The sequence below is a fragment of the Buteo buteo genome, chromosome 11 (genome assembly GCF_964188355.1).
Source record: "Buteo buteo chromosome 11, bButBut1.hap1.1, whole genome shotgun sequence".
Classification (NCBI taxonomy): Eukaryota; Metazoa; Chordata; class Aves; order Accipitriformes; family Accipitridae; genus Buteo; species Buteo buteo.
Window position 1 is genome coordinate 38797314 of NC_134181.1, and position 27947 is coordinate 38825260.

A 27947-nucleotide genomic window follows, 5' to 3' on the forward strand; every position below is an offset into this window, starting at 1 on the left:
AGATGAAAGAGCCATGTAAAAAAAGAATTCGCCAACCCCTGTGACTGAATTTGAGCGATAATGTCAATGGAATTAACACATTGCCATTGTTGAATGGTCTCCTGTGGCTATATAAACATCAAGGTAACACATTTCCAAAGCAGAAGCCATCACTGCTGCGATACTGTTGTTTTGAGAATACTTCCTTACTGCCAAAATACTAATGTAGATTTAGTATTTTGCCTGGTGGAGGATGATGTTGGGGGGGGGGGGTGATAAAAAGGTTGATTTTGCTGCTTTTATTTTTGCTGAATTCTGGTTTATTTGCTGAAGAAAATCTATTATATTGTTTGGCTAAACATGGAATGAGATCACAAGTACGTAGAGGTTTATTTAAGATGACCTCTCATTGGCAAATACATTTAAGTGACAGCTTTCTTAAGAGCCTAATTCCATTTCTGAAGAAGACCTGGAAAAGCTGAAGCAGAACTGCCTTCAGGAAAGCCAGGATTCTTCAGCCTGGGGAGAGTTTGCCCAAGAATAATTGTCTCCCGCACTAGCTTCAGCCATTAGCATAACTTTCATCTCTGCGAACAGAGATAATACTGAGGCTTAAATACCTTTGGTATGTTGCTGAGTAGAATGTTAGTAAGATGCAAGTTTCAATTTTAACTTTGAGGATGGCAAACAAATTGTGAGGCCAGGCTAGTCAGAAAACTTTTTAACTGTGATGATCCCACTGTAGGCTCATTGTCACTGTCTCACGTAATGCAAGAGAGAACTAATATGGATGTTGCACAGAAACTTTGTAATTGCTTGTGTCACAAAGCTATTGACAATGGCTGCACTACAGAAGCCAGAGCTGGTCAGTTAGGACATGCAGGTAACAGTAATTATTTCCTTTGTTACGCGTTTCCTGATCCTGGTTGCAAGTGGAAAAGAACCTGTATTTTTGCAAGTATATTTTCATTTATCTTCATGCAAGAAAAAATTCAGGCAGTAAGTGCTAAACCAGAACCTGACATGTTCCTTTCCTAAATACCCTTTGTTATGTGAGTTTTATTTCTCTGCAGTCACCTTTAAACAATGAGTCAATGGGTTTGCTGCATTTGTACTAATCAGAGACCATAACCCAGGTATCAAAAGGTGGGAAGTCAATCTCAAGGTTGACCTCACCAGGCAAAGACAGACATAGCCCTCTCCAGAATCCATGAAATGTACCCACTGCCTCTACCAGAGCTAAATCAGTTTTGGAAAAAAGGACTTCAGTTTGCAAAGCTGAATCTGGCACTTTCATGAACATTAAGGTTGAAACAAAAGAGAGGGAGGTATTGTCCATCCCGGTTGTTTGTTGCAAGAACAACCCTGGGTTGGATTCCTCAAAGAAGACGACTTTTCTGCACGGGGAATGTTCTGTTTCTGGACTGCTCTTGGGTCATAAGGGATAGAAAAGAAAGTTGTGATGGAAGGAGGGAGGAGCTGCCCATGGCAGGAGTTTGTCAGGACACTGAAAGTGACTTGGTGAATCATGAACACTGTGCATGAGTTAAATAAACTAAGTGGATGTGGTTTGTGTGAACTGAAGTCCTTTTTTTCTCCCATGAGGGCTGTTTGAAGCTCTCTGAAAGCAGAGAGGAGAACAGCTAGTAAACTTTGTGCTTCAGAATTGCAGAGAACCTGCTTCTTTTATCCATGGATCAATCTTTTGTCAGCCCTAACACAATGGTTGATGGCTTTAGTGTATCTCCACTGTCACTGAAAGGCACTTCTTGGGAAATGAAGCCCAGTGGCTCAATAACTTGACACCTTTCCTATCACTCTGGCCTAGGCCTAGGAGTGGGGAAGAGGAGTGCTCTACCAGGCTCGGCAGCATTGAGATAGCAGTCACGCCTGCCTTGGGAGTCAATATCTGGTCTTTTGTAAATTATGATGTGTGGAAATATAGGCTTTTTTTTTTTTTTGTAAATCCTCAGCTGGGTACGAAAGCTGATGGCAGGACCACTGAGGCCAACAAGAGGATACCAATGGCAGAAGCATGCATAGCCCATTGTATTTATTTTTATTTCACTGTACCTTACCTTTCATTTTTTCCCTTCTTTCTTTCTACCCTTACTTTTCCATACATTTTTTTCTCCCACCAACCCACTCTCTCTCTTTTTTCTTTTTGGCAAGTACACAGGATCTCCTGAACAAGTAAAGAGACAGCTCTTCTGAAGAACAGGAGTTACGGAGCCCTTCTGCACTTCTTCTCTGGGCTTCTTCAGGAAACCTGTCTGCAGATGGCTCACAGCACCAGTGCCAAAATGGGCACCAGCCTTGTGACAGCTGCAGCTTTGGCCAGCGGCAAATAAGACTAGTGACAATGCCAGGTAGGAGAAAGTCCATCATCTGAGTCAGCTAATATGCTCGTGATTTTATCACCTCAGACTGTAGTAAAGTAGTTGTGTGTGTGTGTGTATATATATATATATATACTGTGAGACCTAAACATCTAGCAGAAAATCTTGTGGGGAAAACTCAGCATGATTGCTGTGGTTTATTTCTTGTTAATTGACACTAGGTCTCCATTGTAAAAATTCTGAACAAAAGGCAGGCCTAACCACTGCTCAGGGTTGTTGTTGAGGTTCAAACTTGAGCATGAAAGATTATTTGGTTTTGCATTTCACTTGATTTGCACTTTGACTCCTTCTGGATGATCAGTGTTTCAGCTCTGGAGCCCTCATAAAAAACTTGGGCAGCTTTGAAATGTATCAGTGTATGGTGTGAGCAAATTATCTCAGAGGAGAGGCAGAGCTACTGTCCCAAGAGATAAATGAGGATGAAGGGATTGGGTAGAGAGGAAGGCTTTGTGTGTTGTGTTAGCTGTCCAGCATGTTCTATTGGCAGTTTCACTTTTTTGCTTCTAGTGGAGCACTAGGTAAGTTCCAGTATCAACCTGAAGTGACACCATTCAGCTCTGCTCTCTCCTGCTGTGCAGACATAATGCTCCCTCCTTGCAACTACTAGCTTCAGGCCTGGACCCTCACTCTGTCTCCCCGATGCTGATGAACATCATACCTTTGGAGAATGCCAACTACAAGTGAGAAGCTGTTGAGAAGGGTGGTCCCTCTTTCCCCAGATGCTTCATCCAGATTCTCTAGCTCTTAGGAGTCACTGGAAGAAAGAAACGGTCTCCTTCCAGAGAATTAAGATCACCAGTAAAGCTCTGAAGCAGTGTGATCATGTAAGAGAAGCCTGGACATTTCCTCCTGCTTGAATTTGTGTCAAATGTGTAGTGCTGTAATCCACAGTCCATAAGTAAGCCCTGGTTACATTGCACTGGGAAGCAGTCTGTTCATATGCCAGTAGAACATACATTCTTTGTGCTGCCAGAATTCACTTAGTATTCATTTGAAGAGTCATAGGAATAAGACATGAGCGGGTATCTCAGAGTCTTCTTTGCTGCTCATGCGAAGGCAGGATTGTTCTCTGCAATACCACTGGTTTGTGCAAAAATCATTTAGAAGTCTAATACAATAACGGCTTGCCTGTTATTCTGTGAACAGGCTGCCCTTGCACAGCCGCTATGTTTTATCCTGGATACTCAAATTGCTTCTCTCTCATTTTCATCCCTACTAATGAAGATAATTATATCCCTCTGTAGCATATTAATGCCTCTGTTATTTGTGTGTTTACATGCTGCAGACATGTTCATTTCTTCTTTGTGCACAGAGCCATCAGTCAGTGAGGCTTTACTTACCAACTCTAGCAATCTTTTCTGATGTTCAGTTCTTCCAGTCTCCCTCCAGTTCCCCAGTAGCTTTGATAATCAGGTGATAAGAATTACATGTAGTTTTACCAGTTTGTTTTACAGCAGACTAAGAGAAAGAAGCCCTGCCACTTCTCCGCTCAACTATATGCTATTTTCACATATGCATCCTCTGGTTATATTTGGCTGCTTTTGTTTCCTTGTTGGAAACAAATGCATCACACTTACTGCAGAAAACCATATGAACTATCTATATTGTAGCCTCCTTAATATTACCATGTTTTTTATAGGTGGATATGGCTGAACATCCCTGTCTTCAAAAGAAAAGTTTAAGTGATACTAAGCAACTTAGGGGAAAACCTGGAGGCAGAAGCGAGGAACTGCAGAAGTCAGCAATCCCTCCCTTGAACAACTCCTCGACAATACGATGCGAAGGGAGGAGAAGTAGTAGTTCCATCCTGGAGAGGAAATACAAGACAAAGAGGTCAGAAAGACATAACGGCGGACCACAAATGGGCTTAGATGTCAAATTTTTGCCTCAGGTTTCTGATAATCTAAACCAGTCCTCTCAAGCTGCTGTCATAACTTCTCCACTCTGTCCTGTAGAGAACAAGCACTCTTTAAATCTGGTAGGCTCCCTCTGGTCCGTGAGTAGTTATTTGAAGATGAAGTAGAATATTAGCAACTTCTCCAAAACCATAGCTGCCTGCAGGGATGCAAGCAGGTTTGATACCATTGTCCAGTCCTCCTGATTGCTTGTGTTGTCTTTGGCTCCAGATCACTTTGCACTTGGTGCACAAATACCAGCCCAGCTTCCATGTAGTGCTTACCAGCCTAGATGCCTGCACCTTACCCTGGGGTGTGATAGCTGCCTTTACATTCCTAGAAGTGATTTTTTTTATGGCCATGACAACCTATCACAATTGCAGGGGGATATTTTTAATCTTTTTTTCACTCCATCCATCTTCAACTTTGCATGCAACAAAGAAACATCTCTCAATGCGAAATGTGCATAAGCAGGGAGAGAAAGATGGGCAGAAGTTTCGACTCTAACACTGTTAAGTTAGAGTATACACAATTTAAGTTAATTAATGTAAGTTAGAGTATATATACAATTAGTATAATTGATCATTTTTCCTACTTTAGACATAATAAAACCCCCTAGAATTCTGCAATGGAATTTTGCCACAGCTTTGTCCAGTAGAAGACTTTGAAACCTCAGACCATTGCAGTGGGATATTCCCCAGAGCGCAGGAGTATTCTCAACATTTCTTCTTCTGAGATTGCTTCAGGTTAGCTCTTGATCACCCAGAATTCATGTGGCAGGAACGTTGTGGAGAGGCAGGGAAATTAAATGCTGAATTGTCCTGCTATAACCAGTCCTTAACAAGTATATGTGAAATGTATCTGAAGATTTGCTTGATCTTACTGCCTGCTTTTCCCTTCTAATATTTTTAACCCAGTCTCCCAGTTTCAGCCCAACTTGGCAGAAGTGTAGAAGTCACACAGATGAGTTAGGTCCTATGGGTTTCTTGAAAACGCTCTGTCTGAGGGAATGGCTGCAATGTGAGTTAACATAATAGTAGACAACAGAGAATCCAAGTAGGAAAGCTCCTTTTCAAATGCCTCAGTCATGAGAAAAGCATCAGTTGAAGCTCAGGATGGGCCACAAGGTGCACATTATAATAAATGCACAAGTGTGAGCATTCCTTGCACCCTGTGATAATCTGGCTGGTTTGGATTTTTACTTTGTATGAAGAGGAAGAAACTGAGCAGCACCAAGCAGTAAAGCAAACTAGCAGCGAGGAGGAGGAGTGCTATGAGCTCCTTTGCGGTGAGTCCAAACCTGCATTGCAGGCAGACTTAACTCTCACTGAATCTGACCCTGGCAGTAGCTCCCTGCAGAAGCTTAAACCAGTAACTGCAGTATTAGGGGGTGGCAAAACCAGTGACCTCATTATTGATAACCATATAATCTGTGTTCACAAGGAATGCTTGCTCTCAAATATGACTTCGATTTCCTCCTGCACACTCCCCAGCACTCTTCTTAGCAGAATTTAAATATTTCTGTTAAATTTACATTATATTGTTTGTATCTACATTTGGTTGGCAGGCAGGTTGGTATCTAGATTAGGTTGTAGAGTGCCAGTCATTTAAAAACAGTTTTGCCATCACAAAAGCAAAGAATGTGTTTTTAAGAACGATGCCTATTATGTGTGTGTCAGTGATCGCTAGGTTAGAGAGAACAACTCTTAAGTCATTTATGCCTAAGTAGATGAAATCCAGTATTTCCAGTGTAATGCAGTCGTTGCACATCTCTGTTGTCCTCAGTCCAAGCAGAACTTGTCTGTGTAACTGTTTGGATAGCTCAAAGCCATGCGTTGTTGCTCGGTTTCTCAAGGAATTGCAACCAATGTATTTAAATCATTTCAAGTGCCTGATGTTCTTAACAACTTAGAAGCATTTGTCTGTTATAGTAGGGCTAATTTTTAATTTATTTTTCTAAACACGTCTATCCAAAATGATGCTAGGCTTTTATATTCACAGCAGGGAGCACTGTGAGGTTTAAATATCCCTTTAATCACTAAGGATGTAATAAAAACAAGAAGAGTTCTTTGAGCTGCAGAGTGTTACCCAGGGAAAAATCTACTCTGGAGCTTACAAATGTGAGCTGAAGAGACAAACTGGGCAATAAAATCCACAACTACGGACCAAACCGGCTAAAAGCTGGTCTGTAGCTGCCCATCAGGAGCTGAGACTTGGAGGGGGGAAAAGGCCATTCAGCACCTCTAGAGCCATAAGAGCCAGGTCATAAACATTTCACAATCTGCTGGGTAGGGGGAGGGAGCCGTGGGTCTGTGATCCTGCCTGGAGCTTGTACCCTAGCCCATGACTGCAGCAAAGGATGAGTATGAGGAATTTGCCTATATGAGAAGAATGGAGGAAAAAATCTAGACAGATTAGGGATTGCAGGAAAAAGTGGTAGCTGTGATTGATTATGTTAATTCATGTATGTTTATGACAGCCTCCTCCCACTGCTGAGTTGAGGAATCCAGGAAATCTGACAGGTGCTTTTTTCTGTTATTGGTGATGTTGAAGGATTCTTACCTGAATATTGTTGCTGTGGACCCCAGTATCATTTTGCTACAAGGTGATGAACAAGTTGGGTGAGAAAAAGTACAGCTCAGAGTTTATCCAAGGACTTTCTGCTTAAAATGAATGCATATTTCCAGCTCCTTGTTACTGACTTCAGAATTTCCTACAGATTGTGTATGTCCCATCGTAATGCTCTATATCAGCTTTCAAAAACTGTCTTGTGAGATGAATGTCTTGGCGTTCATTTTGGCTTTTATGGGAGACCCTATAAGTAGCTCAGCTCAGACTCTATAGGTTCGTTGGACATCCTGTGGGTTCCATTCCCTTCTTCCTGTGAGATGTATGCGCAGTTGTATGTATCTTATGGCTATATAATTTTTTATATTTCTTTTTTAAAGAATCAAAATCTACTGCATATGGTTTAATTGTTCTCTTCTCTTATGCTTTCTGGTAATGTTAATTATCTTCCTCAAAAAATTCTTTAGAGTCAATAGTGATGTTGGAGGAACTCAGCTTTACTCGCAGAGCTTGCAACAGTTTTTATTTTTAAATTCCAAACCCTTTAAATCTTAACAGGTTTAATTTGCTCTTTGAAGATAGTTCCTTTGATCGGGAATTATACTGTTTATTGATTTCCTGTTTTGATTAGAACCTTGCTGTGATGAACAGTATATGGAAACTTTCTTAGGAAACTGATAGAATAAATCTATCTTGGCAAAACAAAATAACTTGCAAACTGACTTTCATGATCGAAATCTGGCTTTTTACCTGTGGATTTCATGGCTTTACAAATGCTTGTGCACCAACAAAAATAATCTTTTGCAGAACCCAAAGTAGCGTGACAGTGTATCTGCAATCTCGAAAGTCCAAGAAGTTTAGATAAAAGCTTCTGGGTTTGAGCTGCTGCTTTTTCCTGAAAACGTCAGCTTTTTTAACTGAGGTTGTCGAAGCATTGTCAGCTGGGCTTCTGTTCAGCAAAATCCATTCTGCTCAGGATTTTTTTCAGGTCTCAATTCATAGTTAAGTGAACTGCCAGCAATATTCAAGCTCGGCGTGATGCTCCTCTTTGCATATGAGTGTGTGCGCTTGTGCATAAATATGGAAGTATTTATGTGCGGATGTTAAGCCAGAGCTATTTGCTGCCTGTTTTCTAAGGCTGATCCTTTATGGCTCCTGCTGGAGAGCAGTGGGTTCTGGCAGGGTTTGCTGTGTCCCCAGGTGTGGGGAGGGAGAGAACCTTCCCCCAGGCAGGAGAGGACAGGCAGCGCTTGCACCGTGCTGCTCCGTGGCCCTTTCCTGGTTGCAAAGCTCTTCTTGCTGCTGTAGAGTCCTTTCGGTATGTGTTTTTTGTGGATTTGAGTGGGACAGAGTGCTGAGCTGCGTCTGGGAAACACAATGGGTTGTCAGGAAAACAGTGCACCTAACATCAGGAGTCTGTGAAAACTTGAAAGAGCTCTAGACAGAAATATTTTGCATTTGACTCTGGACTGTAGCCTTTGAGGCCAAACTCAGCCTTCGGTGTTAAGTGGCTGCTAAGTATTTCCCTTCTTGTCTCAATGCTAACGAACTGCTGGGAGAAGGGTGCATATTCCAGGAGGACTGGGGAGGGCGGATATGATAGAGGGGAGACAGGAGAGCATCCTCTTTTTCTTTAGTTCAGGAGCACAGCTTTGTGGCCAGATACCTCAGTCCACAAACCTGCAAGAGGAAAGGCCTTGCGTTACGCTTATAACGTACAACTTCTCATTGACACGAGTCGCTTTCCTACGTTCCCTTCCAAACCAGATCCCATCGCTGCTGAAATCCAGCCTCCTTCAGGGTGGGCACCGGCATGTGGCACAGCACACTGCGCCTCGGGCCGGGGATCCTGTTGGGAATTAGCGTCGAGCTGTTACCAACACGCCCTCTCCAACCGTTTTGTTTCGCCAAGTGTGATTTTTGCTTCTTGAGAGCACAGGGGAGATTTGGGGGTGATACAACTGGGGGCTCAGCATGGGGTTTTCGGCCCTACAGAGGTCTGCCTTCTGCGGGGTCGCTTCCATGGGTCCCAGGGTAGGAAAGTCTGCAAGGAAATGCACATGTAACATGCCTGACGACACCAGACAACTTTTCCCAGGACAAAGCAATCAAACCCAACTCTAAAAAGTGGGGGAAAAGGTGCCATTTCCCACCATCAGAAGAAAATGCTGTATTATGTGGTCTGCCGTAAGGAACTGGGTAGGAACTGTTCCTTATGCCACCACATGACAGGAAATTATATCTACTACTTCTCAGAGGACCTCAAAACACTTTGCAGGCTTTTACCATTCCTGTAGCCGCCCACAGAGACTTGCTCATAAAGCTGGCCAAATTCAGGCCGTCAGAGCTCAACCACTCTGTCCTGACCGACCCTGCTCCGTTCACTCCATCAGCTCAGTGCTGCCTGAGGAGTTGCACTTGTATTTCCTTTTTTTCTCCGAGATATCGGTCACTAACGAGGACAAGGGGTCACATGCTTCGAGGCTGGCACAGCCGTAGGAGCAGTTGTTTCATCAGGCTTTTTCTCTGGAAAAACACGGCTTTTCCCCACGGCCCTGTGTGCATCATCAGGCCCCGTTCGCTCCGCAGCGAGCTGCGGCTGTATTTAAGGGGCAGGTTCGTGGATTCTGAAGCAGTCTGGAGAATCTGAGGCTGCTTCATGTTTTTAGTTAAGTATGAAAATAAGTAGCTATCAGTGTAGGGCTATCTATTTATTTTATTTTGGGTCCTGTTAATGAGACGCTGTCTTTCCACATTTTCAGCGTTCATCCCATGCAGATGGCAGAGTATCCTTCGTAAAGAGCTGCCAAGACGCTCTGGAACTGTGGGCTACGTGTGCCAGGTGGGAATCTGCCAAGTGAGTCACATTTAAATGGCAGCAAGGCTATCCTCATGTTTCAGAGGGGAGTATCTCTTAAATGCAGTTTGCACTTCTCCACGTTATTTTTTCTCCAACTCAGGCAGACAACACTGCTTCGCTTCAGCCCGGTTGTATTAAAGCTGACACGATAACACTTTCTCACAGCTGTGTGTGCAGAGGGAAGCCTGCAGGGGTTGGATTACTGGTTACTGCACCCAAGTGCTGATACACATGAGCAATAATCCAAGACTCCTTCTTTCTTATTCTGTTGCATTTCAGCAGTCTCCCAGGCAGTAACTTTAAGCCTTGCACTTGAGCTTGCTCTCAGAATGCTGTCCTGGAAGTTCTGCCTGGACAGAGGTGGTGGTGCGTCCTCTGCAGCCGCTTGCAGACGCAGGTTCTGCCAGCTGAAGACTCCTGCTAGCTGACACACGTTATCTGTTCTCCCGCAGTCCGAGAGCCCCAGACACCAGCCAGAGATGGCAAGATGATTACCTGTCTTGGAGAGCTCCCAGTTCAGAAGGTAGGAATGGAGAGGGGTATGTGTGCAGACCAGTTCCCTACAGGGTCGTGTTAAGGGTTAAAGCTTCCAGTAAGGCAGGAGAAGTGCCAGAAAACATTTGCCTTACTACAAAACCCAGAGGGGAATGTTTCTTTCTAATCACCTCCTCAAAGAGATGCAAAGCAAAAGCTCTTGGCCTCTGCTTTTGTCATCACACCTCCCCTCCCTTCTGCGCTGCCCTACCTCGTCCCCTTCAGCAGAGCTGGAGAGCCTACTGTTAGAGCTAGGCACAGCAGGATTTTTACCTGCTGCTGTAAATGAGCTTGGAGCAGAGCTGTGTATGTCACTGACTTACACATGTCAGATCCACTCTCTCTCCAATCCCTTTCCACACCCCCAGCCTCCAATTTGCCAGTGAATTGTTAGACACCAGCACATTCACCTCTGACTTCCCAGTAAACTGCCCGAGGGCGCTGCACGGACAGACAGACAAGAGGGTAATGTGCTAAATTCCCCCTTTGCTAGTGATGAATTTCCTGGGGATTGCTCCTGTTAGCCACGCTTTCCAGCAATAGTAACAAATTCACTTTTTTTTTTTTTTTTTTTACTTTTAAAACCTTTGCAGTGTAACTAGAATGGCAGGGAGAAAGCTAGTTGTTAACTAGTCATGGGTAATTAATGACTCCACCTTCCCCATCAATCAGCTGGGAAAAGCCAAAAGGATTTGAGTACTTGGAGCAAATGTGTGTTCTCTAGACATGCTGATAAGCAGTGTGCAAATGGAGTGGCAGCAGGAGACCATCTCATACCCTTGCGTGGAAGAAGCAGTAAGTCATGATACACATCCCACGCTCTTGTCAGGTGAAAAGTCTGAAATTCCCAGTGCTGCTGCTGTTGTGCAGTTTCTAACTGTGTGGGATGTTGATCCATCTTGCTGCTAGCTTGAAGCTGACCCAATTTTTGTTCTATTTTTCCTTTTCAGATTCTGATTATGGTTGTCTTTTCCACTTTCTACAATTAAAATACTAGCATTAGAAAATCAGGACGTGGGGTGGGGGGGCAGGTTTGATGCTGGCTCTCCTTTTGTAGCAGAGCAAAAAAGCATTTCTGCATCCTGTTTTGTTTGTGCCTGGTAGTGGCTGTGCAAGTACAAGCAGAGGAGATTTGACCTTGATACCATTTTCAGCTATCTTTTTCCTTCCGATTTATTCTTCCACATATGTAATAAATAATCTCCAGTTGAGCTACAAGTTGATGGTGCTCCACCACGTGATAGTCCTCTCCTCGGTGGTACTGAGACTCCCCAGCTCTGGATGTCCCCGAGTTAGCTGAAGGAGAAGAGCCTGTGGTCTTCTGTATTATCCAGTAGTTTTAAAGGGATGTCAGGAAGGCTGGATGTGGTCCTTCAAAGGTGCCAGCAGCCAATGGACCATCTCCTGCTCTAAAATCCTCCTCAGGACTTCTCGAACTCTCCAACCCCTTTCTTTTAAACATTCTTCCTTGCCACACTAGGCATTGGCTTTTCTCTCCCTGCCTAGTACTGGGGTGCCTACAATTCAATATACCCTTGAAAGAGAGCCAGTCCCTCCTCTGATTAAACTCCTTTGTCCTCTTTGCATGTCCTTGCATTGCCCGCTCCAAACGGCGGTAAAAACAGAACTAAAGGGATGTTGCCTGGGTATAGGAACTGACTAAATAAATTCAGAATATGTTTTGCATGTCGGACTAAAAATCAGATGTCCCAATAACATCACTGACAAAATAAAAAACCGTTCATTTTCCTGGGAGCAAAACCAGACCATGAATCAGCTGCAGCCTTACAGCAAACTCTTTGAAATGTACAGAGCTCCTGAATTTGCTGTGCAGGATCCAACACTGGCCCATCGAGACCCATATCCTGCTTTTGACCTCCACTTTCTGGACGTCTTCGACCTTTGTAAATGTTAGTATAGCCATTTCTGTATGTGTATGCGTAGAACTCCCCTCTTAACGGAGGTGTAGTGGCTGTTCTGTGCCCTGAAGCGTGAGACTTGATTGCTGTCTCTTAGCACTTGTAAGCACTTATAAGTACAAAAGCTAATGGTGACACTTGCAGAATAAACTAATTAAGGGAAAATGCTCCAGTCCTCCAGTTTCTGCTCAGCCTTCCTTCAGTAAGAGCAGTGCCTTGAACAAGGCCTAAAACCAGTGACTGACCCACCATGAGACTCTTGGATCACTTACAACAGCCCTGGAAGGTGCCAGCCGAAGGAGTTTGCTCCAGTAAAATGATAACGCTAGCATGGCCGTGTCATTAAACAATTGCAACTTTCAGTTGTGAAGCTCAGCTGAAAAGATTCTGCCCGTAGAGCAGCCTCAGCCCTGAGCTTCAGAACAGATGGGGTGCAGCGGTGAGGACCCCGCCGTAGAAAAAGAGGAAAATTAACCGTGCGGTTAAGCGCTGTGACTGCAGAGATTGGGTAGGTAAGTAACGTTATCTCATCAAATGGAGAAGGCATCTGTTGGTGAATGAATGCGTTGCTGCAGCATCCCAGTTGTGGGAGCAAACTTTACCACAGACTGTTAATCACCCACTTGGGAAGGAACAGGCTTGACACAGTCCTGATCCTGATAGCAGAAATCAAGAGTAAAATGATTCTGTGCTCTGGAGATGAAAATTCTATCAAATCCATGGAACAACCAGAAGGAGATTTTTCCTGCTTGCTGTTTAAGGGATTGTTTTATTTTGTAGGTAAGTCTTCAACTGATGTTTTTGGTCTTGTCTCTATTTGTTTAAAAGTGCGTTAGCAGTAAATCAAGGTGCATTTCCCCTGTAGGGTTTCCTGTATGTCAAAGCCATGTTAATTCTCTTTGATTTTCTTCCCTTAGCCCCAGCCATTGCTGCAGATCCTTCCTCTCTTTGTCCCTTTGGACATCAAAGGATCGCAAGGGGACAGCCCTGGTGAGAAGCTCCTCCCTGCTCATTAGCCTCCATAAAACAGGAACTCACCTTGGCTAGCTGTGCTTGGAGTCCCATCCTCATCCCCGTCACTCTTGACACTGGATCTCAGAAGGAAGGGCTTTTGCTTGCTTCAGGAAATCAGACCTGCTTTTGAACTGGACTATTTTGGCTCCCCTTGTAAGAACTCTGGTGACTCTCTTGGCCGTGCAAGCTCCTAGCCTCCACAGTACATGGAAAAATGCAAGCTTTACCAGGTAAGTAAAGGACTCCTTTCTTTTCCTTATTGCACAGAAAGATCCTGGACTCATGCCAAGAGAGTACAATCATTTTAGAAAAAGGACAAGTGCTCCTGAAGGGTTACCAGCATTTATAGGAGTCTGTGTGTGGCTGGAGAGGATTTCTAAAATGTTTTGGTGGGTTTTTTTTGTAGGAATAGATGAGAAAATGTGGCCGTGAGTGTTCTTTGTGAGCCTCGGAAGACCTTTTGTAAGGTAGCAAAGGTTTACTCACAACTGTGCCCAAAACTCCCTTATCTGTATTATCTTGTGCAGTGTGATCATTCACTGAAGGCTAGAGGTGTTATTTGTATATTGTCTGCAAAGTAGAGTTCCTTCAGGCTGAAGGCCATGTAAGGTTTGGAAATATTTGTTATATTGCTGATGATAGTTCTGATACAAACTATCTGTTTTTTCTTTTGGTTTTTCTCTGCCCTTTGGAAGTATAAACCCCAAGCAGGCATATCTCGCCTCTAATAGGTTCATGCCCAAACACAGGATTTTTGTGATTTCCTTAGGGTTTTATTTATGTTTTTCTTCATCAGTCCATCTGATAACATGCCGTTAACCTCTTCTGCGTGGGGCGTGATCAGATTGGGCACAGTGACAGATATGCGTTGGGAAACTAAGGGCCAGTCCAGAGGCACTGCATTTGTCAGTATAACTGAAACCCAAATTTAGTCTTGAGTTTTACTCTACAGCAGAAGGAAACAACTATTGACCTAGTTTAGGTATGCAGTTCCTATGTACACATTAGAGGTGGCTGGGTATTCTCAGCTTCCTTTCTCTACCTCTGCAAGGTGTTATTTCATTCAGAAGCAAAATATATGTGCAACGAGTCCAATAATTTCCACCTTCACTGTTGTTTTGGGTTTTTATAAAGCAATCTGTACTGTGTTGATCTGATTTGTACTGATTTCTGCCACTGCAAGAGAATTTTGAGTTGAAAAGCAAAAGAGCAACAACGAAAAAATATAGACTGTATTACGGTATTTTATCATGTTAAAAATTCCAACTATTGCAGAAGTCGCCTCATTTTCTTATTGAGTTGTTTCTGGTGTGTGACCCCACACAGCAGAAATATTCCAGGTGATGACTGGGTGCATATGAGAGGTGAAGCCATTGCATTTGTAGAAACACATACTTTTGGTATTGCCAAAACGCTTTCTGGTTCTGAGAAATGACGTTCCCTCCAGAGGGTTGGGGTGTTTCTACTGACTTTTATAAGATCAGAGAATGTGGTTTGTTTTGGTTGTTGGCAAGATTAATTTCTCAGATAGCTTTATATATCGACGTGCATTTCTTCCTGGTGGACACTGGATAGCTGTTAGCGTTGGACTTTTTCACTCAGAAGATAACAGCAATAAATGTAATAATAACTGATTTTAGTGAAGGTAAGAAGCATACCTTTTGCCTTCTTGGAGTTTTCCCAGTATTGCAAACACTATCCCATACATTTTGGGAAGGCTGCAACAAATTTTCTGACATCATAACGTTGTCTCAGTAATTGATAATTAATTGAGGGACCGCTTTAAGTGAGTGGATTATACTTCATACTTCGGCATCTTCTGTGCAAAGATCTTATCCCCTCTGCAAGCGTTACTGAATTGACTCTCATTTCTTTTTCTTTCCTTTCCACCTTCAAGATAGGAAAAAGATATGTACAGCCTATTCTAGATAACAGAAACTGAAGGACAAACTGCTCATATTTGTCTAGGGACTTTAAAATCAAGCATGGAATAGAGTGAAGATCTCTTAATTTTCAGTGGCTTTATCATAGCAGCTATCTTTCTTTTCAACCTCATCTTGGCATAAAGAATATTTTTTAAAATGTGCCACATAATGTTACCACCACAATGATGATGATAATACTTCTAAAATAGCTTAGAACTAAAATTCTTGGAAAATGTTTAAATCTTTTTCAAATAATACTTAAAATAAAAACTGAGTTACATAGAAGAGGAAACAACAGAAGTACAGCTTTAACAAGTTCAGTTCAGTGCTTGGACACCCTGCCACAAACCTCTTCATGCTGTAGTTCCGACATGCAGGCATCTTTGTGGGGGAGATGTCTGCGTGAGTCTTGGCGTTAGTTACACAGGCACAAACTAGGAGTGAATTTGAAGTGCCTTGCAAGGCAGCCTTTGGCTCTGCAAAGAAAATCCAGAGTGGTTCCTGCAAATGAATCCACCGCTGCAGAATTCTGCTGAAGCCGATTGCACATGACTGTGTAGTCAGCTGTGTGGATCCATTAGCAAGCTCACACCATTGCTGGGGTCCAGATCCCCATGCAAACTGTTAATGTCCTGTTTTTCAGCCTCAGACTGTGCACAAAACCCCTGCAGGGTGAAAGGCATTAACTACATTTTAAAATGTTTGCTGCAATGTTTATTGTATGTATGTGGAGCTCTTTTTCCCTGTCTCCTGTAGCTTCTCTCTCATACAGGTGCATTGTGGACTCATTTTGGTAAAAAGCAGATTATAGCATCTGCCTTTGATTTTTAATTCAGTATTGAACTCCTTTCACTTCAGTTCCTCTTGATTTCATTGGAAGTCTCCCCTCAATAAGGACTCCTGGGATCTGCCTTGTAGTAGTCTCATTTAATGGCACTGGAATTTGCTTGCAAAAATGTTAATTGTAAAATTCATTTGGGGAAGGAGTGAGCATCTGTCTAGCTAATCAAAATCTGTTTACATGTATTTGTGACTCAATGACTCCAGTGGGAAATCAGCCCAATTTTATTGTAACTCCTTTTGATACACGTGCTGCACTGAGCTACCGAATGCATCGTCTCATGGCAGCTTTCATGTCTTTGCAAGAGGATATGGGGGAAGCTTTAGTAAGAAGATGTTAACAGGCTAATCTTAGTGAGCAAACTAGGTGTCACTTCTTAGCCAGTTCATTAATGTTGGATCAAAGCAGAAAAAAGGGTAAGAGGATATTTTTTTTAAATGCCTAAAGACATTTACAAATTGACAAAATTACATTTAAATAGTTTTTACTTCCTAATACTGTGGGAAGAACCCCTGAGACTCGCATTGGGTTGTTTCTGTGGAAAGATGTCGCTTTCTGAAAAAAGCTAATTCCTCTGGAAATAGTTGTCTACCTTTTATGCTCGTTCTTTTAAAGACATTACTCAGGAAAGCTGTAACAAGGTGAAAATTCCCTTATTTCTGATATGCTCTGAAATAAGAGCCGATCAGGCTGAGAGGCAGAAAAACCTCACTTTTAAACAAATAGCCGTGCATGATAGTGCATCGCCCAGCAGAAGTGGCCAGCCGGCACTGAACTGAGGACAGCACTGCGGCTGTGAGTGGACCCAAGTCGAGCAGGCTTATCAATACCTCGTTCAGACCGCAGGGCAGTGTTTGTAAAGCCTTACTGGGTGTGAGATCAGTCCACCAGTAGCTATACCAGGTCAAGTTTTGACCTAAAACGAAACTTTTTTTTTTTTTTTTTGCCTGGGCTTTTCAGTATGGCAGCAGCGCTCTTGTGTGTGTTACAATATAGTTAGGAGCGCCTATAGGAGGTTTTTAATCCAAACAGCTTTCGGAAGTGGTGGGTACCATCGACACCAAAGGCAGTTCCTCCAGAATAGTTTCCCTTTCCTCTTCCCCAGGACCATAGTTAGTCCTCTGCCTGTAACAGAAAGTGCAGGCATATTGCAGGCAGCTCCTCGGTGGTCTCCATCTCCAAAGTCCAGTTAGACCAGCCGTCCTCTTTTCACAATATTCCATGGTCTGGCTGTCACCTCCCTTTCTTGCCTTCACTTACATTTGGGTCTCCTGTCTGTCCCTTCTTTGTCCTCTGGAGAGATTTTTCACCTCTGCTACCACCTATCTGTCGTTTTCTCCCACTACCCGCTGGTACACTTAAAATCTTTTCAATCTTTTCAGCTTTCGTTTTATTCTCTTGGGTAAAGTGCTTTGTGTAACTCTGATCATACCAGAACTGGAATGACAGCGGATTGTGGCTACCTGCCAGTATGAGTTTTGGAACAAAGGAAGTCAGGTTGTGTTTGTACAACACACAAATCTTTACAAATGAATTTATCAGTTAAAAACAAACCTGTTGGAAAAGCCTTTATGCCTTCTGAGCCTACTAAGTAACAAAAAGCTTCTGAAGAAAAAGAATGGATTTTATTTAATTGCGGCACAGGCTCCCTAGCTCTCGGCAGCGCCTGGGACCTTCGTGGGTGAAATCCTGGCATTCGGCTCCCTGAGCTGAACCAGCACTGTGCACTGTGCGGTGGTTTGGGGCTGAGAGGTACCGTGGCCAGACAGGAGGAGCGATGGCCAGATGTACGAACCCCAACAGCGTGTGAAATTCTGTAGCTCCCTGTACTGGAGGGAGCTGGCACTGGAGGGTACTGGGAGGGCCGATGCAGGCGCTGCGTCCCAGGACCCTGTTCCTCAGCAGGAGGGGGCTGCTTCGTGCCCGCTCCCCTCCTGCCTGTCTGAAGTTACCGTTTTCTCTCTCTCCTGGTAGACGTGAAAGCGCCGTGTGAGGCACTGCCTTCCCCCAGCCTGGAGCCCTACCCGCAGAGCTCCATTGTGGTCACCCTCGAGGACATGGGTCTCTGGATGAAGTTTCATCAGATAGGAACTGAGATGATCATCACCAAATCCGGCAGGTGAGGGGAAGCAGGACAGCTGCCCACACCGCACCCCTCCACGCTGTTGTCGAAATATCCGAGTGCTCATTTTTTGAATGATGTTCCTTAAACTAGTTTTGTAGCCAATTATGCACATCTGCCTGCCCCGGCAGAAGAATTGCACTTTCAAGATGTCGTAGAAGGCCACGCTGCAAAGTGCAAAAGGTCGCCGTGGGGCTGATGTGCTGAGAAAACTTCTGTACTCTTATCTCAACACTTAACACTGATGTTCTTCCTGTTGCTGCATTGCGAGGTTGCTCTGGAAAGTGCCCTGGGCTTCCTTTGCCTGTCACAGGCAGCAGCAGTTGAGCAGTAAATACCTGGTTTTGAGTGTGCATTTGCAGACAAGAACAGGGCGTAGAATAGTAACGATCTGTGCGTGCAGACTACTCTAAAGTTTAAATGAGTCATGCATTGTGGAGCTTGCAGTGAAAGAATATGAAATTGTGAAATTGTAATGTATTATGTCAAAGCTGCTGTGAGCCGAAATAATCCCTTTGGGTAGGGAGGTAGGTGTCAAAGCTTTTTTGCGGAGTCAGAAGATGAAAGTGGTGGCAGGGAGTACTGGAATGGAAAGCCAGATGTGCTCTTAGATGAGAGCACGTTTTCTACCCACACTAGAAAATGCTCTAATCTATCCTCCAGGTCTGTGATAGCTGCAGAAGGCTAGGAACTATGTGCAAATTCCGAATACTTTAAGATTCCCACTGTTGTGTTACAGGAATCAGAACAAAAGGAGTAACAATGTCAGGCCTTCAGTGGCTGCTGCCCTGTTAGTGCCTATTCCACCTAAGCCCATAGGATTAGACAATACATCAGTAAAATGGTAAAAATGTTCAATAGCTGGCCTGTAGAAATACTGCTACCAGAACTTTGCACAGTAGTGAGTAAACATGACCTGCTGCTTGATATTAGACAATATCCACTTCATAGAGAAATCCTTATACTGTGTATTTCATTTCTCCTTCAGACGAATGTTTCCACAATGCAAAATCAAAGTCTCTGGCTTAATCCCATATGCCAAGTACCTCATGCTGGTAGATTTTGTGCCAATGGACAACTTCAGGTACAAGGTAGGTACTTGAAATAATAGAAGTTACACTGTCCTTCCATTTTCATTTGAAATAGATTAATCTTTATGCTTCACTGGCCAGGCTGATAAATACCTTGTCTGTGGACAAAGTTCAGAAGTAATCGGTGGATTTTATGCCTCTCTGGAGTTATTTGTCAGTTTTGCTTGGGGAGCAGCTGGAAAGGTAACAAATTTTCATTGTAAGCAGTACGGTCTTAATCATGATTAACGTCAGACTTCTCTGACAGCCACTGGGAGAAAGGGAGGAAAAATGAGGCCTAAACTTGGTGCTGTTTTGGTAACAAGATTATGGCTTATAAGAGAGAATCTACTTCTTGTCAGGACTGTGCTTGAGAGGAGTCCACTAGATCAACAGTGAAGCAAAGTTGCTGGAGTTTTCCTATAATGAAAGTAATTTTTGCTAAGCTCTAGATTTCTGTCTTTCCCTTCACAGTGGAATAAAGATCAGTGGGAAGTTGCTGGAAAAGCAGAGCCCCAGCTCCCATGTCGCACCTACGTCCACCCAGATTCCCCAGCTCCTGGCAGCCACTGGATGAAAGAACCTGTCTCCTTCCAAAAACTGAAGCTCACCAACAACACTTTGGATCAACATGGGCATGTAGGTTGTAGCTGGCCTTTGTGCTGTGCTCTCTTGGAATTCATTGCAGAGGGATGTTAGGGGACGTAAGTGAGACTTGTGAGAGATTAGATCACGTGGAAGTTAAAACACACTCAAGTGCCCTCTCTTCCTTCCTCAGCCCAGCCCTTGTGCTCTCTTAACTACCTGCGAGCGAAGGCTTTTGTCTGTACTGTCACTATAGAGGCATGGTGGGGACAACAATCCCGGGCAGGCATCCCTGGTTTGAAGTGGATGTCCTGGGAGTCTCCACGGGAGACTTTGCACGGTGTGTTGGCAATGGTTGCACATAAAACTTTCTCCTTTGTCTGTCTCTGTGTCAGATCATCCTCCACTCCATGCATCGTTACAAGCCTCGCTTCCACATTGTGCAGGCAGATGACCTCTTCAGTGTCCGCTGGAGCATCTTCCAAGTCTTCAGCTTCCCTGAGACTGTCTTCACTTCTGTTACTGCCTACCAGAATGAGCAGGTACAGTGTGCAAGGACTGCTCTTGGACACGTTGCTACTCTGTCTTTAGAAATCTTGTAGAGGAAGGTGTCTCCTTCCAAGCTAGTCACCCTGGGTGCCTGTGATGGACAGTGGAAAGAAGTAGGCACATTATGGTTCCTGTGGAAAACTTCTACTCTGGGATGAGATGAATCATGCACCTTAATTGTATTAAGTGCACTGTCGGTGATTAACAGAACCCTAAATGCAGTAAAAAGTATGGGCAAAAGTCCAAATATAGATACTGACCCTGTATATTTCTCTAGTCAGATGAATCCCACCCAAATTTCTGCTGACCCTGGCAGAGTCACTTCTTTCTTTCTGTCAGTTCCTAATCAATAATGGGAGCTGCTGGGAGAGCTTAGATATTGTGGCAAGGATGTGCTCAAAACCCTCAGACAAGCTGTTGTGATAAATACTGAGGTGAAGGTCTTGAAACAACAGAGAACCCAGCCAGTCACCGTGATACTGAATCTTGTTCCTTTTATTTTAAGATTACAAAGCTCAAGATTGACAACAATCCATTTGCTAAAGGTTTCCGTGAGCATGGGAAGAACACTCGAAGGTAAACTGTTTTTTCATCTTAATTTATTTATATCTGGAGTTCACTTGTGAATTTTACCCAAGGCCATTGAGCAAAACTATACCAGCTAGCTCTGCAGAGCCTGCTGCGTTGTGCACTCTGCGTTTGCCTGTATCTGGGAATGATGTCCCACTGTGCAGCCTCCTCCCAAGAGACTTGGGGAGTGGGAGGAGATACAGGATTTCCTACAGAAATGTGGGAAGTGTGACAAATTTGAGACCTGCATGCCCTTGCGAGTTGGAGCTAGGCTGGAGTCTGACATGTGAATAGCAGTTATAACAGGAGTCCGCAGTAGATCATTGTGTCTCTTTGAGATCAGCTTGATTCTGATGTTTGGAGGCTCCCTCATCTCCTTTCCCTGTGTGTGGAAAGGCATCTCTTCCAACAGGAGATTTTTGACAGCAAGAGGAAAGATGGATACCAATACCAGCGAGATCTTCTGTCTGGTCTGAGGGCAGCTAGTGGATGAGATTTAAAAAAAAAAACACCCAAAAACAAAAGACCAACTGAAATGCAACCATACCTTGGCGATAGAGGAGGAAAAAACGGTTCTTTCCAAGCGGAAAATGTTATGAAAATATCTGAGGTTTTGTTTTGTGTTGTTTTATGGCTGAAAAAATTCTCATTTCCTGATGAAAAAGGCCAAAACCGACTGTATTTTACTTAAACTTTGAAAATGTCATGGCTTTTCTTTCTCGTCCTAATAGGATCATTTCTGACTAAGCTTAGACTCATTTTCCATTTAGGAAAATCTGCTTTCAAGCGAAAGACCCACCCTACTGTACACCTACCTTTGTGCATCGTATGTATATCCAACATCAGACTACACTTACAAACTCAGTACCAAAACCTCTGGTGCTGAGTTTCCATATTGACTGTGCCTTTTGTACAAACACGAAGTGGGGAACCCCTTTACAGATTTATCCCCAGTATCCTGCAGGGCGAGGGCTCTTGCTGGAAGCTCACACTGATGGTGGGCAGCATGGCTAACCCTGTAATTGGACTATGGCAAGCGTATTCCCCAAGGGTGCTTCGCTAGGAGAGGTGTAAGTCACAGAATGTCAGAGAGGTTCATCCCATCTTTTTGTCTTCCAGGGCTTGTCCAGCATCCCTTGCATACTTATCTAGGCAAAAAGCTTACATACAAGCTACCCTCATGTCTTGTTTCTTTCCAGGGAAGGACGAGCCAAATGCCAGAAGCCTAGTCCAGCCAAGGGCCAGAAGAGGAAGCTGCCCGAGGAAAAGGAGTCTGGTGCTGAGGAATGTGGTAATATTGATCACAACAAATGCAGGGAATGATTTCCAAACAGTGTGCGGGCCACAGAAAGGAACAGCAACAGCAACGAGCCCCCCTCTCTGGGTGGAGTCCCTAAAGAGTGCTGTGTATGGCTTTGAGTCTCTGACTCTCTTTCTGGGAACGATCCACAGGAGACTGCTCGCAAGTCGCTTGTCATTATTGACTACTCATCAGCTCTCTCACCAGCCTCTCAGCCTGGCCATGCCTTGTGAGCATGTGCGATTGTAGGCTGTGCTTTCATAACATTCCTCTTCAATAGCGATATGAGCTTGCAGTATCACCCGTTGCTTTCTTCTTGGTTCTCATCAGTGCAGTTGTGCCAGCAGTGCTGTTTGTGCAGCTGGGTTGTGATGCAGATGTGGGAACTGATACCATTAAAAAAAAAAATCTTTACTCTTTCTGTTAGGTTGTTTTTTAACTTTGATCATTCCTTGCTCCAGTTCATGGTGCTGCTTTCAGTAGCAGAAGGCAGTAGCACAGCTAAGGAGAGGACAGGGCAGGACCAACACCACGGTGTAAGGGCAGAATAAAGCTGGAAAGGGCTAGTCCCTTCAGACAGTATGACTGCAGAAGAGGTATTAGTGTGTTTCCTGCCACCATCCTGCAGTTAATGCAGCTGCCAGTAGACCACTGTGAGCTCTGGCTCTCTCCTCCCCCTTCTCATTTTTTTCCATTCTTTCTTTTCCCCGCTGTGAGTCAGATTTTGAGAAAGATGAGAATGTAGATGTGAAGGAAGAGAGTAACCCCGTCGTGGTCAGCAGCGGATACCCCTTCTGGGTCTCGGAGCAGAATGGCAGCCATGCCTTTCCTGCGGCGTCACCGGTGCCAGCTGACCAGAGGGAAGGTCTGGCCAGAGAGCAGCAAGTGCCTACACCATCCTACCAGACTTATCGGTGAGTCGTACCTCCTGGTGCTCATGTCCAAAGCCACCCTTTAATTGGTGGGATTCCTCCTCTTCTGCTGGGTATTTCCTAAGAAAATCAGCCAGTGGGAGTAAGGAGGAATGCTTTTCTCTCGGCCAGCATACCTGGGTGGTAGGTGCTAGATGAGCATGGAGATAACTCCACTACAAAGCCTTTCTGTGTTACTTCAAACCCACTGATTCTGGGCATACTCACGTCTTAGTAATGCTCTTTACTTCCCTGTCCTGAAATGCTCCCCTAGCCAGCTCTGTGTACCTCAGAGCTTGCCGTCCGTTGGAGGAAGTGTGTTGGAGGAGTGGCAAGACTCCGGTGATTTTTTTTCCCTCCTTCTTATCATTGCAAATTTGGGCATGAGTTCTAGTGAGCCAGAACTAGCGTAGTCTGGGCTTACCTTCTCTGGCATTTAGTTTTTCTGTGAGTGACAGCGAGGCTTGACCCCACTAACGATAAGGTGAAGCAGTAGGCAAGGGGAAGAGGGCATGCTAAGAGCTTGCCCTGTCTTTCCGCAGGGGATCTGTGTGGGTTTGCAGCGGTTTTCCGCTGCGGTAGGTTTGACTCGCTCTTCTCTCTGCCCTCGGGGCTCAGGTTCCACGAAGCTGGGGACAGCCAGCAGCTTCCCACCCGCGATGCCGCAACCTTGAACGATTTCCGGGCAAGGTGCCACCCCTTGGATCTCACCACGGTGCCCGAGCACGACTCCAAACAGCTCCCAGAGGGCTTCACCAACCTGCCTCCGCTCCCTCCGCCTCTGCCTCCTCCCCAGGACTACACGGGAGTGGTGAACATGGCTCTAGACTCTGTCGGGAAACCCGGGGCCCGAGCACCCATGTACAGTCCCTATGGCACCGAGCAAAGCCTCGGCCAGTGGATGGTGCCTTCCCACAGCCAGTACAGGGCAATGAGCTACTCGGCCTTCTCTGCAGAGTACAACACACAGGGGGCTCCAGGACATGCCCATGGGACCGTGGCAGAGTGGAGCCAGTACCCTCTGTTCCCTTACGCCTGCTGGTGAACGGGGAAGACCCTTCCCAATGAAAAAACTGAAAGAAAATTGTAAATGAGATCACATTTGCTCTGGGGTGTTGACCTTTTGAAGCCTTGCCTACGCTAGGCAAAGAGGTATTGCTGCGAGCGGTAGCATGGGACACCTCCACTTCCTTGTCTCCTTGCACAACAACCCTCACCGTATTTCACAAGCAGTGGCTAAACTGGTGGCTGCCCCGGCCATGTCAGTGTGGGTCTGGCTGAATCAATGTGTTCCGCAGTGGTTTTTTTCACGGCAGGAGTAGGAAAGCACAGGAGCTGCAAGAGCAGTATTTAAAGAGCTGCCGAACTCTCAGTCCCAGGCTGTTTGCATCTCGCGTTTGGCAGTTGCCAAAATCCCTTCCTCCCAGGACTTGCGTGCAAGGAGATAGGGGCTGAGGTGAGGCCATCCAGGCGGCCAAGAAGCTGTAGAGAATTATTGCAAAGACGAGCAAAACAAGCAATCCTGGTGTCCCCTTGAGCAGTTTCCTCACTTAGTATAGTCAAACTAAAGCTAGAGTCTTGCCTTCCTTCCAGCAGCGTATGAGAGTAAAATACACAGCCACACAGGTGTGTCTGGAGCGCAGCAGTGGGTCCTGCAGGCAGGGAAGAATTTGTCCCGTGCAGGAGAAGCGGCAGCAAGGCTGTGTGTTGTGTCTGCATGTCCCCTGTGCCCGTCCCTCTTCTGTCACCCCTAGATTTGGAGGTTAGTGAAACACTCTTCTTTCTGCCGGTCGTGGAGGGAGGTTCACAGAATGTGGGGGGCTGCTCTGGGCGTTTCCAAAGGCCTGTGGTTGTCAGCAACAGGGCCACAAACAGCAGTGCTGGCTGTGTCACTCTGACCTCTTCCTTTCGAGGGAAAGGAAACCTTTCACTGTGAACTTCTTCCTCCTTCCACCCCCTGCCACCCCTGGAGAATATAATTTATAGTTGTGGTTACTGTGCTACACTCTGAGCGAGCTTCGTCAACAGAAAATTCTCACCAGCCTGGCATTGCTCATCAGGCATATACTTTAATTGATTGCTGCGTGCTGCATTGCTGGCGCGCTCAGCACCTCCCAGACTGGCCGGCGAAGTCATCTTGCTGCTCTTTGGGAGTCTGCAGGGATCTGCTTCCATGGTTAGTTATCAGAGCAGTTTCACCTCCCTTACCTCTGTGCTCCCATCGTGGGGAGGAGCTGTTCTGCCAGTGAGCAGCCTGCATGCTGCCTTGCAAAGAGGATTTCTTTTTATCTTCGTGTTAGAAGGGGGAAGCATCCCCTGTTTGCCCAAGTGACAGAGTGGCCCTGGCAATGGGGTCTTGTTTGAGACAGGCTCTTTGCTTCTCGGGGAGGATAGACATGTTCCTAGGTGTTATTTAGGGAATGTTTTCTTGTAACACTTTAAACTGCTGTGTGGCCTGTAGCCATCACTACGCAGCGAGGTGCATCTTTTAGCTATCATTTAGCATGTATGCCAGATGGTTTTCTCTCTGTGTGCCCATACGTGTGTGTAGCAAGATGTTGCCTATGAGCAGACCTGGGTGGGTTTGTGACCACCAGTGCATCAGGACCGGTGCGCGGGTACACCGGGAAAGGCTGTGCGCTGGTCTGGTCGGGTACCAGGTCGGCACTGGGCGTGCACGTAGCGTAGAGGTGTCGAGCCATGTTTATTATTGTTAAAATGATTTTGAAAAGTAACCCTACGAATTTGTAAAACTCGACAACAATGACTACTTCCTTATTTAAATAGTATATTGCCAACTGCTTTTGTTACCACGATTACAATACGTGCAGAGCAGCCAAGTACTTCCCCTCGGCTTCACAGGATGGGTGTGAGATGTGCAGCGTTTAAATAAAGGTCAGACTTCACCACAGTATATGTATATAATACCCTATTAGCCTCTCCTCTGATAGCACCCTGGCCAGGAGCGATTTATACCTGCTGTGCATGACACGCACGTGGATGCGAGTGACCCACTAAAAAGAAATCTGGTTGGGGAAAAAAATGTGGAGGAGATTGTTTTTAACCCCAGAACATTGTGATTTCCTGCTGTCCAAATGCCAGCTGAGTGAAGGCAGGTCAGCTGTAAAAGGCCGTCCGCTGGGGATGAGAAAAATATTCTGTCTCTGACCATTAGTAGTTGATTTTGCCACCACTGTTTTCCGCGTCTTGGAAATCAGATGAGAAGGCTGGCTAGGGAGTTTGGTGCCTTGAATCCTGAGTGTGGGGACCCTGGGGGTGGTAGTTTGTGCGAGGCAGTCCTCCTGGTACCCCGCCGTGATGGCTGCCAGTGCCATGCTAACAAGAAAAGAGAAAGTAATACATCACCCTCACAAGCTACTTGGTTAGATCTGTTTCTTTATCTTTGAAGTGGGGTTGTATTTCCCTCTTGTCACAGGGTGCTAATGAGGATGAAAACCATGCTGTGGTGAGTATGAGTAAGTGAGGAGAACTGGGCAGTACAGGGAAACTCCTCTGCAAATATGGGTGTAATGTTCTTTTTTTCAAACCTTCAGAGTAGTGTTGCAAGTACTGCTGCCCCATGGGCCTGTTGGTAGAGCTGATTTGGCAGACGGCTCTGCACAGGGGTAAAAGACTCAGACTTGTGCCTAGGACGAGCCATTAATTACTCATCAGCCTTCTGTTGCAACAGGACTCCTTGCCCTTCTTCAGTGAATCATCATATTAGAAAAGTACCTTTAGTTTCCTCGCTCGCCTGTCTCTGGTTAAGAGACTGCGGCTTGGCTTGTTTGTGTGAAGCCTTTGGAAATTTTGCCTGTAGGTGTGTGCTCTGGACTCTGCTGCCGCCTCCTCCCTTTGCAGTTCCCACTGTCTTGTTTTCTTCAGCTGTGGCATTTAAAAGTCTGTATGAGCTCGACTGAAGCGCTGTTTTTGCACGCATGTGAGATAATGTAATGCCTCTCTGACAGCTTCAATAAAAGGAAATGAGACATGCGGAAGGCAGGCCATTAAGAGCAATAAAATAAACTCTAAAGTGTGTTTTTTGTGCATCTCTTTCAAGCACACCAGTGGCTCCACTTTAGTCACGTTACCTGGGGCCAGTTTGTACAGGCATGACACACGTTGATCTCAGCATTCATTGTTCTCTGCAGCGTATTCAGCGAGCCCCAGGTTATCTGCTTGCATTGCTAGATGTGAGTCAGTCTCTTGCACTAATTCTTTGCAGCAAATTATTTATTTTCTCTGTGTTTTCTGCTCCTCTGCTGCAGAGGAGTTACATAAGGATGAGGGCAAATGGACTATAAATGGGATCTAGGTAGATCTCCTATGGGAAATAAAGATCCTGGTTTATTTTGGTTTCTCCTACTGGTTTTTGCAGCCTTAAGCCTTGTCTGACACTGCTTCAATGCAGATGGGAATGACAGAAAAATGCTTTCTTGCCAACGCTGCAGTTCTTCCACAGCCAGCCACGTCCCAGTGAGCAGCCGCAGGCTCGCGAGAGGCACCTGCGATGCCGCTTCCCTGCAGCGCGGCAAAGTGCCCCGTCTCCCCACGCCTCTCAAAAGCTACGGCGGGTCCTCCCAGGGGCGTGGGGTCCCCTCTCCCCCGGCCCAGGATGTGGCCTCTGCGCTTTTACCCGCTTGGTCACCCTCTGGCTCTGCGGAAGAAGCTACCAGCTGGTTTCAGTAAGAGCTTCTCTGATTTCCAGGTGCTGGAGGGAGAGAGATGCGCTCAGTTGGCAAAAGCCAAACTCCCTGTCTGGTGCCATTGGATCCACCTCCTGCGCCAGCTGCTCGCCGGCACCTTCTGCGGTGCCTGGTGTCAGCAGCGAGTCCTCACGTGCACGGCGTGGGACAGGGTCCGCCTGTCCCCGTGGGGGCTCAGTGGGGACCCGGGGAGGCTCCTT

At 45.3% G+C, this 27947-nt stretch overlaps 1 protein-coding gene across 4 annotated transcripts; it reads left to right on the forward strand.

Annotated features, from left to right (window-relative positions):
* Positions 1-27344, forward strand: LOC142037334 (T-box-containing protein TBX6L). 4 transcript variants are annotated; one of them, XM_075041640.1, is made up of 14 exons: positions 11-123; positions 2152-2348; positions 4018-4211; positions 9604-9683; positions 10154-12934; positions 13072-13398; positions 17909-18053; positions 19045-19147; positions 19601-19765; positions 20107-20253; positions 20766-20836; positions 22030-22121; positions 22852-23044; positions 23660-27344. In XM_075041640.1, the coding sequence occupies exons 6-14, from the start codon at positions 13383-13385 to the stop codon at positions 24084-24086; spliced, it is 1359 nt and encodes a 452-aa protein (XP_074897741.1). In that variant the 5' UTR covers positions 11-123; positions 2152-2348; positions 4018-4211; positions 9604-9683; positions 10154-12934; positions 13072-13382; the 3' UTR covers positions 24087-27344. The 4 variants fall into 4 exon arrangements, with proteins under 4 accessions (XP_074897738.1, XP_074897741.1, XP_074897740.1 ...); XM_075041637.1 differs by having other exon boundaries at positions 1-123; positions 2159-2348; positions 10154-13398; XM_075041639.1 differs by lacking the exon at positions 4018-4211 and having other exon boundaries at positions 10154-10224; positions 11443-13398.
* The last annotated feature ends 603 nt before the right edge of the window (positions 27345-27947 follow it).

Bases quoted from the DNA above. Each gene is read 5' to 3' on its own strand.
- LOC142037334 (XM_075041637.1), top strand. The intron at 19,148-19,600 runs GTAGGTACTTGA...TTCCCTTCACAG, and splicing joins TGGACAACTTCAGGTACAAG to TGGAATAAAGATCAGTGGGA. The intron at 20,837-22,029 runs GTAAACTGTTTT...GTTTCTTTCCAG, and splicing joins CATGGGAAGAACACTCGAAG to GGAAGGACGAGCCAAATGCC.